At 38.0% G+C, this 22,100-nt stretch overlaps 2 protein-coding genes across 2 annotated transcripts in view; both read right to left on the minus strand.

Annotated features, from left to right (window-relative positions):
- The window catches only part of LOC124153761 (arylalkylamine N-acetyltransferase 1-like), a 218,562-nt gene extending 218,104 nt beyond the window's left edge, over window positions 1-458 (minus strand). The window contains exon 1 of the mRNA XM_046527114.1: window positions 12-458. Coding sequence (XP_046383070.1) covers window positions 12-35 — 24 coding nt within the window. The 5' untranslated portion in view covers window positions 36-458. The remainder of the gene's footprint in view (window positions 1-11) is intronic.
- A 108-nt stretch (window positions 459-566) lies between these two features.
- Window positions 567-22,100, minus strand: part of LOC124153766 (N-acetyltransferase 9-like protein) — a 112,361-nt gene continuing 90,827 nt past the window's right edge. Inside the window, exon 8 of the transcript XR_006863757.1 lies at window positions 567-2,134. The gene's annotated coding sequence lies outside the window, so the exon portion shown is untranslated. The remainder of the gene's footprint in view (window positions 2,135-22,100) is intronic.

Below are 22,100 nucleotides of genomic sequence, written 5' to 3' on the forward strand. Positions count from 1 at the left end.
AGAGCGCTCACCGTGTGCAGCCTAGCCACCGACATTCTCCACTGCTGGGGTTGCGGAAGGAAGAGGGTTGCCGACCGGCTGCTGCTCACTCTCCCTCTCGTCCCTCCTCCACCTGCCTATCCTCGGGGTTGTCGGTGGAGAAAAAACCACAAAGGGGGGCGTGGTCCAGACTGAGAGTGAAAGTGCACCTCTCCGTGAAAGCCGGCACTCTTCGGGGGAACGGTGAAAGGCGATGACCGGAGACGGCTGCCTCACACGAAGGACCACTCAGCAGCTCGACCCCGTAGTACGGAAAGAAACGTCCACCAAAGCCTCCGCGGACCTCTTGAGATGCTGGGTTTTCGGGCGAATCTTCGGACCACAAGAAGGTTTTTCACGCTGACGAAGTGCGCCGGAAACCATCGCAATACTACCCCCTGAGAGCAGCACCTGCGGACACTGTAGAGGGGTAGGGGCAGGAGGCGACCTTCCCCTCTCCAACCCACCTCCTCCAAGGCCCCCCATACTACATTTCCCCTCCAAAATCCCCCTCTTGCCCCATCCACTTCCCATTCCTCCCCCTGAAGAGGCTACCCTCCTAAACGTCCACCCATGGTGAGCCACTTGACATTCCTTTGACCCTTATTGAGGACTTCGTGTCTCGTCACTTAAACACTTTTCGAGGGTGAGGAGGTGATTCAGGAAGAATTATTCATCGCGCAATATTTTTTGCATGTTTAAACGTACACATACTAAAATATAGAGTGAGTCGGCCTTCTTTGAATCCAGAAAATACTAGTTTACGTCACTATAGGTAGGCTTTTTGTCAATTGGCATAGTTATGATGCAATTTTTCACAGTATTCTTCAATCACCAGGCAAGCATTATTTAAAAAAATATCGTTCCTCCTTCTTTGGATCTTACATTGCTGGATTCAATCGAAACAACTTCCTGAAACAATTAGTCCAAATCCTTCCATTCATGATTTCAATAGATTTTTAAAACGTATAAAAAAAGGAAGCTATAGGTACGAATAATGACAAGTTCTTTACTTCATCACATTCGCCGACTACAGGTAAAATAAGCTATTCATTGCCGCAAAAGCACCTGAATTTTTTAAATACTGAATATTAAGAAGTAGGAAAATGGGTCAAAGAAGTAGCCTGACCAATTTTGGACATTAACGCGGGACTTATTGTGAAAGCTGCAGCATAACCAGTGGGTAAAATCGAGAACCCGCAGAGCGTTCAACTGTACCCTCTTCACCTATTTTCCACCAGCTGCTCACACATGATGGACTTAGTCGTAGATGCGGGTCAATGAGGTGTAACATTTTTTTTAACAATCGATGCAAACACAGAGCAATTTCTTATAGCTGTTCAGAGAGCAAAGTGAATACGAAGTATCCATACTTGTAAACAATATCATTTTTAAGAAGAAAACCTTCATCAAAGCTCTATTATGAGAGAAGTTGCTTCAATTGGGATAGATTACAACGGCCATTTTTATAAGGGTTCGACCCAAATTTGAAAAATTAAACATATTACTGTACCAACTTACACTTTGGAAATTCTATTATTTCTGATCATCAGACATCAATTTTGGTGAAGATTTCATAGCGAATATAACTTTCAGCAAGCATTTTTTCTTTAAAATTTGATTTTTAGCCACTAGTCACCATTTTTGTACAATGACTCAATCATGAGTGCATCTTCATACCAATCATGACTAAACGTTCTAAAATAGTTTTATTTTTTTTCATCGGCAGGTGCCACTATCTAAGCAATATAACACCACCGTCATCATTCATTGGAGTGCATCGGTAAACAAGAAATATGATAGGAGAATGGGAAAATGTTGGCCTTCAATGCATATTTGCTCTGCATAAAGTAACCCATTATTTCTAGAGAACTTACCAAGTGTTTTCTTAGTACCAAACTTAACCTCAAAAGGTTCAGTAGAGATGCAAGGAACTTGGAGGGTGTGCTCGAGCTTAGAGCAGACGTCGCGACTTCTGCCATGTGTTGAAGAGCGTTGTTTTCGACGCCAGGAGGCCGAAGTCCTACTTCAAGGTCAGGGCATCCCAGACTCTCTGCGCTCTCCACCTCCTTAAGCCGCCGTAGGCCATTCCAATGTCGCAGTTGAACCCATTGGCCTTAAATAAGGCAGAAATAATCAATTTTTAATAAACTTGTCTACAATCTACAGGGCATACAAACTGAGTTACCCAGATGTTAAGCGAATTAGGCTGGGAGCCGTTAGAGACTCGGAGGCTGCGCACTTTGTTTAGATTGCTTCCACAATTCAGAATAGATATCTTTAGGAGCGATACAGAGTACATAATCTTAGAGCCCCATTATATTCCGGCAGAAGTGATAAATTAAGAGAGATATTTTGCCGAACGCATACATATGGAAATTCGTTTTTCCCCGAACCGTAAAGGACTTTAATGAATGCTAGTCGTAATTTTGTTTGAGCATTTGCCCCATTTATAAGTAGACGGATGGTGTCCTAACTGCCACAAGCCTTTTTAGGCTACTTGCGGGGTAGTATGTAGATTTTGATGAATCTAGATACTATAAAACCCATTTCAGACCGTTCAATGACTCAATCAATCAAATGTTTGGGATGAATGAGACGGGATACGACAAGAAGTCATAAAATAAATCCCTTCTAAAATCAATTTAAGTATACCATATTATCCTGTATAATTCTCATACTTCCACTGAGGCGAACATCGCCTCGGTGGATTATCTGGCTAAAGCACTCGACCGGAAATCGGTGGATCCAGGTTCGAATCCCAGCAGTGGCGGATACAGATGGGGGGCGCAGGGGGCGCGCGCCCCCCCCTTGCTGGTCCGCCTGTATTGCCGAACATTGCAAAACCACAATTATAGCTTTTTTATATCATAAGATGGCATTGTCATTTACATGTTTATAATCACTTTAAATAAAATGTTCATATACTTTGCCTGTGACTTGATCATATTTTATCACTGTAAAAGTAAAGACAACTGAAGATATGTTGCGCCCCCCCCTTGAGTTTTTTTCTGTATCCGCCACTGAATCCCAGTCGAGGCGTATGATATTTTCTCCGAGGATTGATTGCCCCAGTAAAATCGTCCGAAACACAATTTTTCCTGGGGACTACCTGTACGGATTCCGTGTCATAAAATAATTGTTGAGGTGAATAAACTAGCTTCTTAAAAGAAACTAAATATTGGGATATTATCATTTTGTGCATTAAGATCGTTCACATTCATCAAAGGATCATGATACATCTGAAGAATTTAGCTTTCCGCGAATTCTCCTTTGATATTCAAGAGTAATAGTTTCACAAGAATTTAATTCGGGCTTCCGTTCATTGATCTGACTACGATAACAAGAGGAAATCTTATCCATAAGGAGCATTTAATTCCCCGTCAATACTATTGCACGATAAAGAGGACCACCACTGATTAGAAATTGTGTGGTTAGTCTATTCACCTCAACAATTATTTTATGACAGGAAACCGTACAGAGAATCCCCTGGAAAAATTACTGAAACACGGAATTTTCTATTTTAATGTTTCCAATGGCCTCTATGCCTCTACTTTTAGAGGGTGTTTGACGGTAAAATAAATCAATTTACCAAAAAATGACATTTTTTCGAACCTAGACCACATGATACATTGAGAAAACAATTTTAAGATGGTTGGCAGCACTTCCTATTTTAGGCAAATCATACAATTTCACTATTGCGTGAATTAATATCCGAACAACGGAGGAGATACGGTGTTGCGTCATAGAGAGCAACCAGAATAGGCCACAGGCGGATCTGGGGGGGTAGAGCCCCCCCAACGAGTGACAGAAAGTCTTTTTCTTATAGCTAGGCACCTACGACGAGCCTATAATATAAAAAAGAGGTAGGTACGAAAAATGTTATTTTTATAAATATTTCAGACTATCCTCTATATAGCCAATGGGGTCATCCACTCACATCAGACCCTAAACTTGAATTTATGAAAAGAAATGGAAGCAAATGAAAGTAACAACGAAAAAAGTCTTCCTGATAAACCCATTTTCTCATTACTTCAACATGAAATCATGCGAAAGTTGCGGTTCATTTTTCATAACGAAGTTGACGCATAGTCAAATTAACTCGTTCAACACCTCACCCATGCGATCCAGTTACTACCTCGGTAATAACTAACGTATATCCACGTGACCGTGGTAACACATAGCTGCCCTCGTGTGCCGAAGTTTAGAAATTCGTCTGAACATAAATTACCGGGGAAAAAAATATTGCATTACACTGCAAATTAGTTCACTTTCAAGAATGATAAGTAAGTGACTTCACTCATTCATTCGCCTTCATTAGGCTGAAGCTTCTTCCGTGATACATTTTTCCTCTCGATGCCTCAAAATGATCATATCGTTCTTCGCTTCATACTTCCTTATTCCGGTTTCGGCCATGCCAGCAGCGCTGACCGCGGTTGAATGGCAGCGTTACGTACTACTGATGTTTCGGTGGCCAAGGCGCATTAAGGCAATGGTTAATTAAGTGCTACCTCGGTACGGACCTTAGTTGCGTGAGCGGGGCATCATTAGGTAAAAGAATCACTCACAAGAGCGTAAATAAAACAACGTCCCACGAAAGACTGATGCGAGGTGGAGAGTAACACCGGAGCGAAGGTGAGCCGCCAGGCAATGATGCGTGACGTCATCAACTCATCCGCAATACGGTTAAGCCCGTCAATGTTTTGCCGTAAATGGCCCTAAAAGCAGAGGGCGGATAGGAAAACGAAAAATACAAGTACCTTTAGACATCAAACTAAATAACAAGGGCAGTTATAAAAATTGGTGAACGAGCGCATTGTACTTCATAGACTGACAGCCTCAAAAATAGGTTTTCCGTGCCATATTTTCTAGATATTGAATTGGAAAATTCAAATAACTATACATGTTTTTGATGCGATTCCTGTCGAACTATACAGATTTGCTTATAAAATGCTACATTTTTTCAGAAGTTTTCTCAAAAAAACTTATGTAATGTCCGCCACACACCAATTTATTAATAAAATTAAAATAAAATTTTTGTTGGCTTTCGGATTACTCTTTGAATAATTAGGAAATTAATTCTGTAATTGTATTCAAATCAGGTTAGTTAACTACATGAAATGGCACAACCTTTGGCAAAATGGCTGGAAAATGTACAATTTTAAAAATATGGATGAAATTACCCAAAAAAGTAATTAATTTGAATATCGTTGCCGTAAACGCACCTTCGTGATGGTAGGGGTGGATATATGGATAAGCATTTAGTTTAACATCTCATTGCTTGGGACTGAGAAAGTCGAATATCGATAATCTCCTGCATAGCTGGAAGCATTTCACACCAACATTTTAGCCCCGAAATCATTTGAAAATGACTATGGGCAATGATATATATAAAGGAATGAATCTTCCGCAGTATGTTGAAAACATATTTATTGGTACCTTGTAAGAGTGTCCCCCCGTTTCTATAAGGTCGAGGAAGCCAGTAATCCCACCAGCTTTCCCTGGTCACCATTTAATCCAACATTTTGACATAAACTTGCAAACGGGTTTACCGGCATAACTGTCGTTTTAGAAAAAAAATTCCCGAGATAAAAACCCAAAAACTATAAAGGCACTTAAGCAAATTCTCTTCCCCGCAACACAGGGAAGAGAATTTGTGATAATATACTAAAATTGTGGATGAAAATGGGTTTAAAGAAAAAAGAAAGTCTTTTGGCGACATGAAAAAGCTAGCAGGGACGGAATTGGCGAGTTTTTGTACAGCATTTCAAGAATATCTATTTTTAGACGATTTCAATTAGGTTTTGCAAATAAGATGGGCGCCGACCCACCACTTTTGTGAGGCTCGTAAAACAAAATATTACGAGAAATACATACGTAGAAAACCTAACTTGTAAATAGGGTGGTTTCCTATTAGTTTTTTATTGCCCAAATCGAAAGATTATTACTCCTGGAGTATGTATTTCACGCTCATAGATTTTTAAACGACAGTATCTATTTTTTGCGATTAAATGAAAAGTGAAAATTCTCAAGTGCGCGAAAACGGGCGGGTAAGTATGAATGCCGGGAAAACTCCTTGTGACGTCGTTCTGGTTTCCGCTGCCACAAGTAAGGTGACCTTGGGGCGAGGCTCTGAGTGCTGATACGACGCAGGATGCTAGCAGGTAGCATAGTACCCAGCAAACAGGTACCGCTTGGCTTAAATAAGGATTATTAATACCATATCAAGCAAAGGAAACTTTCCGCCCATAGGCAATTTTAGTAAGTTATTATTAAGAAATGTTTCCCTGAGCTCACTGCCACATGCATGCATTGGTAATCTCAGACGTTGTAAAACTTCTAACTTCTCATATAGAATCCAGGTCCCTGTGACGTCATGTGGAGTGGTTTCGCATGGGCGCCAATCTGGCCTTTTTCAAATGAGGCTAAAATTGACCATTAACATTCGCCGAAACTGGGATTTCTAAAACCAAATAATTTGTATATTATGAAAACACTAATGATGGGTAACGAATCGCAATCAATGCCTTTCGTTTTCTTAGATGAAGGAAACTACCCTATTAAACACTGTAAATGCTCTGAATCGTGTTATAAATTCTCAATGCTGTTAGTAATATACACATTTTTCAGTTGGAACGGGCAGATATTTTGGAATATAAGTAGTGTGGTCAAGGCCTTTGCTACATCACTGGGCACTAAAGCTAGAAAATGACCTCCGTTTTATCTATCACCCTCCATTTTTACGCAACCCCTAAATTGAGGAAAACAACCCCTTTTATAAACTTATCGCGTTTCAAGCGACTTTTACTAATGTTATCTGCTTCTAATTGAAAAAACCTGACGTTTTAAGGCTATCAGGGTCAAGAGAGAGACAAACTTCACTGGGGTTGAAAAGATTTAGGGGGTGAAAATTGAAAAAAAAACTTTAAAAAACATTAAAATAACAATTTTTCTTCGTTTTTCACGACATATGACATGGTAGCAAATGGAAAAGTTTTTAAGGGAATAATACACTGTTCCCCCCCCCTATTTTGTAAAGGATTATTATAATATAAAAGGGGGAGGGGGTTATACGAGTAGTATAGGAGGGGATTTAGAGAGGTGGTATAAAGAGCTGCCACAAAAATCTGGAATATGGGTTTCCTTTAAAACAGTGGCATATCCAAAAGAAACCGAAGGTAAATCGTGGCCGCTGATCAGTAAAAACAACCATTAAACTTGTCTTCGACGAGTCGATGAATAGCCTCTATTGGTCTGGATCATTCTTAATCGCTAATTCCCTCATTAGCCCTTTCAATATCAGAGCAGACAAAAGCAATTATCATTTTCATCATCCGTTGAAAAAAATTGAGCAAGGGTTGACTGTCTGCCTCTGTAGTAAGAAACATTCACACTATCGTCCAAAAGATTCCACTGCCGCAAATGCGAGCCAAGAAGTTGTGCTTTACCTTTCGGTAAGTCCAAATCTTGTGTTAGATCACTTAGGTCCTCGTCTTATGGTATGAGGTGCCCTTTTTGACTAGTCTGGGGTTCTTCTACATCAGGGCTGTAATATTCATCTCGATGGCTAGGACCTGCTTCCACTTCCGGTGTAGCTTCGTTCACTAAGACATTAGAATCATCAAGGGGGCTAGTAGCTTGAGCTTTAGGGATAGGATTAGCATCAGTATGCTTTACCGGGCGAATTGCTGACGGTAAATTCAGATAAATCATTTCAGAATTGTTTTTTTTTAACCCGTAGTGCCGGTTTCGCAAAAATAGCAATTCATTAAATGGCAAGTGGGTTCAACTCAAACCATTGGCACTCCGAAATTTAGGGAACGATTTACCCAGTATAGCCATTCACAAAGCCTTCTATGACAACCACTGCAACAGACTTTAGGGGCCCACGATTTGTCTTGGCCACCAATTTTACACCCGAAAAAAAGTTCATAAGATTTCCGCACAATTTCTGCCATCGCTTTCCTTTGGCCTTTAAACACTAAATTTCCGCAGGTGTTACAAAATGAATTGGGATGATTTTTGCAGGATCGCTGAATGATTGCGAGAAAACATTTTATCGCTCGCAAAATAACACGCTAAATCGAAAACACGCTAGAAAATCAAAAAAAGAACTTGGAAGATTGTAACCCGGCACGTAGGAAAAAGTGTGACGTACTGAATAGACCACTGGTTTATTTCATAGATGAACATCAGCAAGTTCGACTGCCAAGACAAACGAAGACAAGAATGTCAAAACATGTGGTGAGTAACTTTTACAGTGTATTTCCAATTTTTTCCCAATGTATTTACAATGCATTTCCCAACGTTTTCCAATGCATTTAATGGAAAGGTCTCAGCTCTTACTTTAAAAGTAAGGAGGACAACGAAGTCAAATCATGAGCCCCCAATCGCTGTTACAATAATATTTTGACAAATTTGATTTGTGTTCAGATTTTTTTGGCAGCTCTTTGTACCATTTACTTATATTTTATGTTATATTAATCCTTTACAAAATAGGGGGGATGAACAGTGTATTCATCCCTTAAAAACTTTTCCAATAGCTACCATATCATATGTCATAAAAAATGAAGAAAAATGGTTATTTTAATGTTTTTTTAAAGTTTCTTTTTTTCAATGTTCACCCCCTAAATCTTTTCAATCCCAGTGAAGTTTGTCTCTCTCTTGACCCTGATAGCCTCAAAATGTCAGTTTTTTTCAATCAGAAGTAGATAACATTAGTAGAAGTCCCTTGAAAAGTGATAAGTTTATATAAGGGGTTGTTTTCCCCAATTTAGGGGTTGCGTAAAAATGGAGGGTGATAGAAAAAAACGGAGGTCATTTTCGGATTCAGCGACCCAAAGTTAGCCAGAAAACCTAAAATTGTAGCCAGGCATTTTTTGAACTATTTTTTTGCAGAACAGTGTTAAAATAAAAACCAAATTCCATCAACCATTCCATCTATATTTTGCCTAAATGAAATTAAAAACACGTTGATGTTGCACTATTTATCATGAACGGGATAATGATAACGGGATGGCGAGCAGTGTTGTAGTTGAAAAAAAAAATTTAGGCGGTACTCGCCAAAAATTCCAACAGCTGAACATGTGTTACACATCCGGCCGCGAAGGTATTTTAACCGGTACGCTTATGGCGAGTTTGGACTTAAGGGGGTACGCCGTACCGGCTCGTGCCGGCCCAACTACAGCACTGATGGCGATAAAAATGAAAAAGAAACGAAATACTGGGACAGTATCATTTTGTGCGATAAGATCGTTCACATTGATCAAAGGATCATGGTACATGTAAATAAATTAGTTTTCCGCGAAATCTCCTGTGATATTCAAGAGTAATAGTTCCTCAAGAATTGTATATGGTCTTCAGTTCATTGATCTGACTGCGATAGCAACAGGAAATCTTATGCATATGGACCATTGAATTCCCCGTCAATACTATTGTACCATAAAAAGAACCACTACGGATAATAAATTGTGCGGCTAATTTATTCACCTTAACAATTATTTATGACAGGGAATCCGTACAGCTATTTGAGTAACACTTGCAATAAATTTGTAAAAGAATAAATATGACATCTATCATTCAGTTATAAGGTCCAACAAGAACGAAATGGCATGGATGGCATTTTTCGATAAAATAAAGTTAATGAACTCAGCGATTCTTCTCCCTAATTACACAGCACATTAGAGCACAATAACCAGTCCAACGACTTGGATTAAAAGAAACTTTTTTCAGAGCGAAGTCAAAAAGTCATTTTCATTTTTAAAATACCACATTCAAAGGAGAGCCGATAAAGAAAACACTAATTCCTGTTTGACAGCGCCTCAGCCGACTGATATGGTTTGAAATAATAACCCCCCAGATAACCACGAGACTCGTCAAACCATGGGTAAGGGAACTCTTGTGAGACGATTGCCAACCTTTCACACCACTGATTAAAAATTCACAGAGTAATCCATTTTATTAAGACAGCATTAAATATTAAAGATTATCAATCAACAAGTCAAACAAATTACCATTGAATGAAACAAAAATCATTTAATACTTACACTGACAATGATATTTGACAATTCGCCGTGCTGTGTAATATACAGCAACGCATAGAGCGCCCCGTTTCCCTACTGGATATTAAGATCTCAGGGGATAAATCTTCTATCACCGCCAAATAAAAGATTCTCTCGGCAATGATTCATTATCTGACGAATTTGATGTGTAGGTGCGAATTAAAGACAATAGATTGAACAGTTTGCATTATTGAATAGGCCTCTAGGAGATACAGTGCCGGATTTATAATGAAGGTGACCCTCGGCCCATTTTGATGGGAGGCTCACTGTTTCAAGGTGTTGCACTGGTTGCGTTCAAAGCTACAATAACAACACCAACGGATAAAATGTTTTTTTTTTATCAGCAGCATTGACCAATTATAATATCTAGCGATTTGATGGATGGATTTTTCTTCCTCATAGGAAAATGCACTAAAATCGCTGGCACATTAATTGCGTAAGCTTGGTTTCGCTAATAGTAGGACCCGCCCGCCTTTGTGACGGTGCAGGATTCCTCGTCCCCTCCCTTCCTTCCCTATCCCCTCCCAGGAGGCGTCGTCGGGCTCCTATCGCGGCGGCGCCTCCTTCCTTGTTCCTTCCCGTCCTTCCCCTTCTGGGTGCAGAGGAGAAAAGCTCGCGCTTACAGTCCCTGCCCCACGAGTGTATCCTTGCGAGCCCGCCCTGGAGTCTCGTTTCCACTGATCAACTATAAACGTCAATGCTGACGACTGCATGTAAACCAAAAAATAACCCAGCTTCAGTTCGAATGCCCTCATACATGATGCTTTTTTTTTACAACGTTTTTCTTAACTTACTTTCGTGTCTGTCTGTTTGTAACGGTGGGATTTTAAAACTCAATTTTAACACACTTAACGACTAGTTAGAGCGTTGAAACGTTATATCTAGCTCAGACCTTGATGACAATGTATATTTATATGCTTTGTATCGCGATTCTGGCTATATTTCAAAAAATATTTGCAAAATTAATTTTGCATGGAAAATTGATTCCACATTTGCCACCGGTGACGCTGAAATCACATTTCAGCAAATATTATTTGACATGTTGAATATTGTGCAACATATAGGCGCATTTTTCAGAAAAGTTTTATTGAAAACATTAAAATTTTTATAAAACTTACATTTTAAAAAATTAGAAATGTCTGAAAAATATATTCATAATGTAAAATAAAATTTAGTATATTGATTCAATTAAAACTGTTTCATTTTATTAACGATGGATTTTAATCGTTTAAAACTATATAGAAGAAATTAATATTACAAATTTGAAAATTTAAAATCGTTTTTCTCGCCAACGAAAAAGAAGAAAATAAATTTTTCTGCCCATATCTGAGTCTTGATATGAATTGTTAGTCAAATGGCGACATACTCTATGACAATCATTACGACCAAAACGAAAAACGTAGGGCGCATGTAACATTACATTTAGTATTTCCAAAAGGTGAAACTACTCTTAAAAATACTTACTAAACTGCGATTTGATTTACCAACCATATTCTTATCTAAAATCAACAAATTCACGTAGTTGAAAGCTTTACTGATTTTTGAGAAGTAAAACAAAATCAAAAACGCTCAGATATTAAATCTTCAACCAAGGATGGGTAAAAAAATTCTCCTTCGATCATAGCTTTTAACGAGCTTTCGTTAATCCACAGCAATTGAAAGGGAAAATGAATATAAAAATAACTATTTGTCTCTACTGTAACTATAAATCACTAACTATTCTGTCCCATGAGCTGGCATTTTCAAGCAGGAACAAGAAATTTTACTGGAATTATTTACTGCCATCAATGAACGTTCGTGAACAATGGCTTCGTACACACAACCTTCATGTAGCAGCTTTTTGTTACGTTTCAATTTTCGTCGTAATACAATGGTTGCAATTACTTAAATGAAATGTTTTCCTAACGTATTGAGGCAATTTAATATCACTACGTGAGTCCTTCTCGACATGATAAATCAACGACCAGCCGGGTGAATGCGAAGATCACGTGCTACTCTATTGTGTAGCCTATAGCATTGTCACGAGAATACGAGGCTTGGGTAACGTAGTGGCGCATGCAAAAAAGCGCAGGAAGAAAACGTACCGTGGTTCAATCCACTACCAGGATGATTATTTCCTCGCGGCGATTCATGTCAATATTTAACTATAGAGAACTACCCCTCATCTACGAAATGGAATCAATACAATTACAGATGGTAGAGTTAGCCATTGAGCCGTCAGCTCCAATAGAACCAAGGAGGTTGTAATAGAAGGGATTACACTACCAAATATTATGCTTGATTTATAAAGAAATGGGTGTAAGAAAGCCTCTCACCAAATTTTACCGTTGAGCGCTGAATAATTTCGCCCCTAGAAGAGTTTGAAGTTTCAACTTGAATTCCACGCCAAAAACGTATTTCTCGGGCGACGCCATGTTGATGACGTGTGAACCTCATGATATCCACATTGCTTGCATAAGGAGTGCATTATCGTAGGCGTTATTTCGAGTATAAATAAATGTTAGATGAAACGGAGAATTTTAAATGAGTGGGAGGAAACCTTACGTGTACTGTTGTGTGCCTAATGTGAATCTACCTCTCGTTAAACACAAGAAAAGTATTTTTTTTGTGCCAAACGACCCAGACCGAGGAAGGCGGTGGTACGACGCTGCACGGAGACAGGATATTCCTTCAGAGATGGGCTGTTGTAGAATTTGTGAGGGCCATTTTAATGTAAGTCTCTTCTGCTTCTCAATGGGATTTAGTTTCCATTACTCCTTTTGTTGTCTTTGGCCACACATCGAAAAATTTCGTATGTGCTTTAATACATACGCGCACAACGGGAAATTTTACTTTTTAATTGCAAATATATCATTATGTTGGATTTAATGATTATTTCGTGTGCATTCACCACATATTTGCCCCGGTTTTCACTCTTTGTTTCTATCTTGCACATTAAAAGCCAGCTACTGTAATGAAAAGGGTCTTCGACGATAACCTGGTGATGTATCAAATAGTACAAAGTAATACATCATAATCACAAATTTGTACTCCAGGAAATACTACGATATCGTATCACTCACAACAAGCAGAAATAAGCACATTTGAGTCGCGGTGCCGCCAGATTTGCAAATAGAAGCACAAATAGTAAATAATATATTTTCTTTCTTTTTTGACTTTTCTGATCTTACAACAAAACAGGCAAACCAAAGGCAAATGCGTACTGAATGAATACTAGCAAATAGCTTGAACTATCATCAATCGAATAGGAATAAGTATCAAATTATACAATGCAATGTGCGACTCCTCTCGCCAGACTTCAAACTGTACGTTAACGCCGACGTCAGTATTTTATCCACCATTTTTTTCTTAATTTAAAAAAATTGCATTAGCTTCAATGGAAGCATATTAGCAATGACAGAGAAATTACGAATACAAAAAACCTGTAAATAAGAAAGAAAACGAGAGAACAAGCTGAAAAAAATATGAAAGACAGTCTCGATCCTTCAATCTTCACTAGCATAGCTCAAATCGATGGCCGCTTGGCCGCCTCGGTAACATAAAATTACTCAAAAAATAAGTATTATAAAAATATAAATGGGTGAAAACCGGTTCAAGTATGCAGTAAATGCTAACGAAAGAATCATTATATCCTGAATAAATAGAGGCGGAATGATAAATTTGCAGTATAAAATAATTTATCCCTTTGAGTGCATATATATATTCACTCACAAGCGGAATGTTAGTGGAGCACAGCAGAAAACTACAAAAGGAGTATAGGATACTAAATTTCCTTTAGAAGGATAATTGGTGCCACAAACTTAGTCCTAAAACTTTTGAAAGTGACTGTACGTGTAACTCAGATGTAAATATAAGGGAACTAACGGATATTTTCACGTAAAAATCCCGATCTCTGAGTGCCTCTATCATTTTGATGACAACTGTTTACCATCTTTTATAGTACGAAACTGACTTGAAGAATTATCAGGAGCACAGTTGGCCAAAGCGAGGCCTCTGCTTTAAAAATGCTGTTCCAACGAAACTTGAATGCTAATCCTAAAAGAAACGGAGAGAACCCCGAACTTCTCAATTCAGAGAGCAAGAAAACAGCTATAGCATATTTTTTAATTTATTTCATAATTTACATCCGGAAACTAAAAACTATTAATAAGTTACGGATTTTACGATTGTATGTCCTCAAATTAAAGCATCATAATTGCCGTGATTACTGTCTCTCTCAAAACTGTAAAACTTTCATCTTAAGAAGTTTCATTTCAATGAAATGATTCGTTATGTGACAAAAAAATTGTTCAGAGCCTCGGTTGATAATGCCAATACATTTCGAGAATTAGCCAGAACAAAATTAGCGTTTTGTTTCACCATGATGATAACTTTTGACCACTATTTCCACGAACCCAATGTGTTTACGGCTTCTTCAAGCGTTACTCCGCGGGCATTCATGAGGTTCACACGTCACACGGCGTCAGCCAATAGAAATACGTTTCGCGTCGTGGGCGTGGCCAAAGCTCCTAGCGGACTTTTAAAGCTACGTATCTCGGTAAAAAATCGAATTTGAGCTCTGAAATTTGGCGTGTGTGTTTTTCATTCATATCTTTTTGGTTTAAAATAACGAAATCCAATTTCTAATTTTGAGTGTTCCCTCCTATTATCTGGAGGCGCTGTTTCCGAATTTTTGGCGAGGTCAAATTTCGCCATTTTAGTTTGAGAATTTTTTGGACTAAGTCTCCGACTGATATTTTGAGGTGCCTAAGTTTTGTCCTGAAAGTGAACCACATTTAGTTAAAAATGCTACCATAATCATTAGTATTTCGACGGTGACTGTCATCGGATTTTTCCCCTAATTTGCAATACCTACTTCTTTGATGTGTAAACTCGGTTGTGCTTGTTAGCCACTTTACTGGTGGAGATATCCCCGAAAATATACTCTATTACTGTGATTTTCAGATTTCCGTTGGCTATAATAAAATTCAATACCAGTGCTAGTGCAGGTAAATGGCTAGTTTACTCTCGTAAAATTTTATTTTCAGCTGAGCTGGTTGTAGAACGTAACCGTGGTGATTGATTATAATTTCTCCCTCGGAAAAGATGTTTGAGACATAACTTCGCGAAGCCTACCAATGAAGTAAGAAAAAATGGTTTACATCTTGCGTTCCATAGGTTATTTTAATTTATCAAAGAGTTATGACCAAAAATTTCACCAAATAGTCAGGGGACCCTTATGGGAATATCAATATTTTGGTCAAAAAGGGCGTGGCTTTCCTACCCAAGCAAACCCATTCCTGCCACACTGCGCTCCACGCTCGAAACCAGTGGTGCCTCCTCCAGATATTTACAACCTCCTTGAATAGCTGCCTTGAATAGTAGGTGCCTCCTTGCTAATCTGAAGGGAATCCCGCGGCGCATTCATCCACAATTACAGTGCCATTTAAGGGTCTTTCACTCTGACTGTACATCTAAGTGTTTTCATAATTTCAATAGACGATAAAAACAGGATTTTTACAAAAAACATTCTTATTCTTCATACATTTAGTAACTTACTGGAAAAGGTAAGAAGACAGGAAAACCCCGAATGCCATTTCAAGTAGGAAAATATCTATTGATAACGTGTTACTGATATAAATATTTGGTCTTGTTATGAACTATTCCGATTGACTAGGCAATTGGTACTTGAATTTTCCTGTCTTTGGACATTTTATTTACCTTGAATATTTTCTTTACCGATAACTTTCTCAATGTACTTATTACAATAATTTAAATATTTAAATATGAACTCTATATACATATTTCATAAGAGATGAGTGAATGCAGTGTAGCTCGTACATCAACTGAGGTCAGAAACTTTCCACGTGAAGTAACGTGGAGTCAGAAATTTCCCACGCTCGCCTACGCGTATTGGTTGAAGACCTTGAAGTTTCCACGCTACAAACTCGAAACGTTGGCAAGGTATCGCACAAAACAGATATGTATACTTCAACTTTTGCGATTAAAATTTCTTTTTTCAAAATAAATCATTTATTTATTTCAACCTAGGTTTCAGTAGCTCTATCTGTAAAAGATTTTAGCTTTTTTAACCCTATATAATCCAGAACTTCTTCTGGAAGAAATTATTTTTCAAACCTTATCATTTTAAAAATATGAAAATTTTCCATTCCATCGTAATTATTGCGGTAGCTACATTTTAACTTCGCAGCACAAAAGAACACATACTTTGTTTAAATCTTTCCTGAATATGGCTGAAAATGTATACATTTTTGATGTTGCTTAGAAGCAACATTCGGTTATAATGGGATAACTGCCAAGTCAATAGCGTAAAAAAATTTGATGAACTAGCATATTCGATGCACAATGGGTCATTGTATGAGGTGCTATGGGCATTGATGATTTCAACACACAAGGTGAAGCCTATTGAAAATGTCATTAGGTTAAGCGGCAAACAATTCGGGAGAGAATGCACTAGTACATAAATTCGAGACCGAAAACGGCCGTAGCTGTTATTTTTTTCAATAGGCATACTCCCACGTTAAGTGAGAAATTTCCTACGCTCGCTTATGCGTATTGGGTGAAGACCCAGATGTTTTCCCGTAACAAAACTTATAAAATGGCTGATACATAAAACACGAGAAGAATTTAATTACCAGCTGTAAAAAAAACTGAACACGCTGCTAACCTTTATTTCCTTCAAAACGTCCCATAAACGTATAAACAAGAAGATGAATCACCAATGATAAGTAGATTTAATTTTAACCCGGAAATATTTTTTCTAAAAACTCTCAGTTTTGTGAAACCTGGGCCTAACCACTAGTAAAAAATAACAAATACCTTTCCTGATTGATGCGGTCTTTTCTAAATAGGAATTGAGTGCGAGTTTTTTTTAATATTCGTTGGCTTGGCTATTTTCCGAGGTACTCACGTTCCTGAAATTATGAGAACTAACATCTACCGGTCATTGAATACTTGGAATAAAGAAATAAGCATTATATATAAGTCATCATTATTTGAAGGAACCAGACCGTTAATTTATAAGTTTTGATCAGTGATACATTCGGATATGTAGAAAGAAAATATACATCAAACGGGTTCTCACATTTAATGTGGCATCAACAATACCTACGTTACCATTTATAAATGAAATCTCGAAATAATTACCTATACCGGCGACCTTTATCCGTTCAATTTATTAACGATTAAAGGCATCAGTGAAGGACGCACGATACCTACTTAGCAACGAATTTTATACGCGATGAAATTACGACATGTGCAAAACTCGGTAGCGGAAATCACATCAAGGTACCTTTTGAATCATTAAAATTATCATTTATTAATATATTGTCGGTCAAAAACCATTAAATAATCTTATCAAAAAAGAAATATACAAAGTATGCGTACAAAATATAAAAAGAAAACCACACTTTTTAGTAAATGCCTATCCTTATAAGATATCGAATCTTAGCAAAACTGAAAAACTCTTGCCTGACTTTCTTTTCGTACTTTCAGCGCATATGATTACAGTAATAATGGATACATGGACCTCATTGCACATAAAAATACATTCAGTCACACCGGAGTGATACTTTCTAATCGCAAGTCAAGCACTTAAAAGGCCGTAACCCGTATCAAGATTAGATTGAGTCAGCGATAACCATGCCGTTCAATAGAACAGTTTGACCGAAGGAATAGATTGAATGGACAACTGCATACATAGCTCACGGCAAAAATGCAACTTTCGATTGCTAATATGTCACCGATTGTAAGCGATAAATATAGGGTGTATGGCCGAGCAAGAAGTCGACGGGTTCATTTCCGGTCATAGAATTCCTTTGTTTATCATTTATTAGCTTTCATCCCGGATTCACTGAACCTTAAACGATAAAAGTGATCGCTACGGATAAGGAATTGTGAAGCCAGTTTATTCACCTCCATAAATACTTTATAAGATGGAATCCATACAACACTTTTAGCAAAACTTGAAACAAATTTACAAAATAATGAATTAAACGTCTATTATTAAGTTTTAAGGCCCAATGGCAACGAATTAGTATGGCTAAACTAGCGTCTATAACGACACATATAATATTTTAAATATTTTTTTTGCAATTCTATTCTTTTTCATTATGGAAAGATTAAGCTGCAACTCTAAAATCCAAAAATTATCAAATAAACGATTTGGGATTGCCATATATAAATAAGAATGAACATTTACGAAGTCGCTCACAGCTTGAATTCAAAGGTTGATTTGGAACGAAGAGGGCACAGCCCACCCCGGATAAGGTCACAGAATATTCTCAATCACTCACTGACTGATTCAGCCAATAGGGTAGTTTCCTTCATCAAAGAAAACGAAATGCATTGATTGCGATTCATTACCCACCATTAATGTAATCATAATATACAAATTATTTGGTTTTAGAAATCCCAGTTTAAACGAATGGCAATGGTCAATTTTAACCTCATTTGAAAAAGGCCAGATTGGCGCCCACGTGAAGTCACAGGGACCTAGGTTCTATACGAGTAGATAGGAGTTTTACATCGTCTGAGATTACCAATGCATGCATGAGGCCCAGAGCTCAGGGAATCATGTCTTAATAATCACCTATTAAAACTGCCTCTCGTGGAAAAGTTTCCTTCGTTTGATAAGGTAGTAATAATCCTTATTTAAGCCAAGCGCTACCTGCTAGCAGGGTACTCTGCTACCTGCTGGCAGCCTGCGTCGTATCAGCGCTCAAACTTCGCCTCATGATCACCTCACAGGGCGGCAGCAGGAACCCGAAATACGTCACACGGACTTTTCTCATAATTCCTATTTAGCCGTCGCGTTTTCGCGCGCTTGAAATTTCTCACTTTTCGTTTAATTACGAAAAATAGATCTCGTCATTCAAAAATCTAAGAGCGTGAAATGTATACTCCAGGAGTAATAATATTTCGATTTAGGCAATAAAAATAATAATAGGAAACCACCCTATTGGCTGGTTTGGATAGATGAGGACAGAGCTCACCCCAGACTAGGCACTTACGTGAGAATTTCACACATTCAGTGTAAGATGGCCATTTTCATTCTCAGTCCCATCCTGCAATTCCGAGGAATTGTTATGCAACGGCTCATACATAATAATCCTTAAGACAGATATCAAATGGATCGACCGAGTTAGTAATGAGGAAGTCCTAAGACGAGTAGGAGAGGAGAGAAGCCTCATTAAAACCTTAATAAGAAGACGGAACAGCCTTATAGGCCACATCTTGAGACATGAGAAAGACAACACATCTTGAGAAGAAATGCGTAGGTGGGAAAAGATTGGCTGATATGAGAATTGAGTGGAGAGCTGCGTAAAAACCAATCTTAGGATTGTTGACCAATGATGATGATGAAGACAGACAGTCACATAACAGATGGCATCGTTAATTTTCTATACGAAAATGACGTAAAAGGCTCGATAAGCGTCGTGAAGTGAATTGAATGAAGTTTTTAAAGTAGTCAGAGCGCCTCGGTAAAAGTTACAAGAATTATATGAAACTTAGGTCACAATTTTTTTTTCAAGACGCAATTTTATTGGTCCAAGGGAAAATAGATTCCCATGCGCCGTTTTTGAGATAATTGAAGGTAAAATTGGGATAATTTAACATGGGCGATTATGGAGAGACACGGTTTTTTTCGAACTTGCAAAGCTGTTTGTAACAGGAAGTTATTGAGATGGCACTCATTAGAAGCAAAAATGTTGTGAAAAATCTAAATGTGCATGGGAAAGTATAAGTATATGATGAAATAAGAAAGATGTTTGCGAAAAACTGCCTGAAACTGGCAAGGCGGCAGGGAATCACTGGTAACAACATCACAAAACGAAAAACACTACACCGACTTCGCCTAAATTACGCAGATATATTTAGTTTCCCGGATTTTACGTGTGTCTCACATATCTTACTCCATCTAGTCCATTTATTCTCTAGTCCAACACACTTCATTCCATTTAATTTATTTACCTTTTTCCTATTTTTTCCCAATTATTCTAACAAGGAGGTAATAACATGAATCTAGTAATCGCACCCACATTAAGGGCGAATTACCAGGCCTCTGAGGGCGTTCATTCAGGTTTCTTCTCCGATAAGAGCTACAGTTAACATTCGCAGACCTTAAGATGATAACACAACCTTAGAAATAAGAATCGCTAATATCTTCTCTAACCTGTGTAAGCAGATGCTAATAATAACTATTATCAACGCCCAGAACGATTTTTTTCGCACGATTTCCAACTTTCAGAAAAAGAAATAGTATTCATCCAAAAATCTAAAAATGAATCAGGGTTTAATTGTAAGATTTATGTTAGCGCATGTACCACACGGAAGTGTGAGACCCACGAAAGAGAGTCCCCAAAGTATTTATTGAACGTAAAAAAAGGATTAAAGAGTTTTGAATTTACAGCCACAGGGAATTTAAAAAAAAAACAAGGTATTTTTCGCAATATGATAATGAAAAACAATAAAGCAGGGAGTAAATAATTCACACTCTGGAACGATGAAACATAGCATTGGAAAACTCTTTTCTGTCAATTTCTAAGCCAGATTAGTAAACTTCAACACAAGAAAAGAATTAATCATTCCCTCACTCTTAAAATTCACCCATTTGTCATCCATCTAGGTGCTGAAACTACAATGCAAATATAACACTCAATAGAAGTCTTGGATTCTCGGAAGAAAACCTGGTGATAGTAAATATGGACTCTCCTCTTTCCCCGTGGATGTGTTAACACGCGAAAAAATCATACCGACGTATTTCGGATTCTTGCAATTCAGTAATAATGCTCGTATTGAAATCATCGGAATATTCTCACGCATTAGTGCGTATAGTCTTCTCGCGGAAAACAAAAAACAGATGAATCATAATCTCTAATAATAATCTCTGTAGAGGAGGAAAAAGGAAGGATATTTTTTCATGCGGAACGTGAATATCTAAGAGCAATAAAAAGAAATATATAATTCTAAACTTCCCAAGCAGTATTGATCACGTGGCGTTGACAGGAGAGATTTCGACGACCGAAATTACATTGAGCATGGGAAAAATTCACTCATAATTTATGCAAATACTTGGGCATATGGCCATATTAAAATATTGTCTATTCTGAAATGAAATTACACAACCGTGGTAACTTTTCACTGGAAAATTATTTATTGGTACGACGCATTTTGACGCTAAGGCGTTATTCTCAAGTACACTGTTTATAACATCCACAATCCAATAAATACCCTAATTCTGGCAGTGGGGGGAGGGAGAAGGGTTATACAGGTGGGGAAATTTGGGGAGGGGTGTGAGGGTTAGTGAGGGAATGGTTGGGATGCGTGACTAAGCCCACGCTAGGAGAGGCAGGTAAGGTTCCGGGGGAAAGGGTAGGTGTGGAGCGGGGTAAATTTTGAAGGTTAAGTGCAGTGGTAAAGAGAGGTGAGTTTCTCAGGAAGACGATGTCATTAACGACATGTCCCAAACTCAAATTTCTATCTCTAATTTCAAAATTTTATTGTATTGTCGATATTATAAACAGTGAAATTGAGAATGACGCCTCAGCGTCGAAACACGTCCTAACAATAAATAATTTTCCAGATAAAAGTTACCAGGGTTGTGTAATTTCATTTCAACATGGATTTTCACAAATTATAAGCCGAATCGATTGAATGCATTGTCTATTCTCCTCTTAAATCGAGCTTCTTCTAAAGCAGCGAAATATGTTGCATAAAACTTGATCGCAAGCAGCCAAATGGTCGACGCATATCATACACTGAGGACAAATGCCTCGGCGTACTCATCACAAGAGGGATATTTTGACACGAAAAGCTGAAAACAACAAGCTCATCATAGGGTTTAAAAAGAAAACAAATTTTAGGCAAAGATCAAAATAAATCAATGGTGATTGCATTCGATGATAAATTCCCTCTTCGACGAAGAAGATGCAGCAACCAGTCAACATTTATATTACACTATAAGTGTGACATTAAGGAAAATGCAATATATATATTATAGAGACCAATCCAACTAGTACC

Source organism: Ischnura elegans, chromosome 2, assembly GCF_921293095.1.
Source record: "Ischnura elegans chromosome 2, ioIscEleg1.1, whole genome shotgun sequence".
NCBI classification, from domain to species: domain Eukaryota; kingdom Metazoa; phylum Arthropoda; class Insecta; order Odonata; family Coenagrionidae; genus Ischnura; species Ischnura elegans.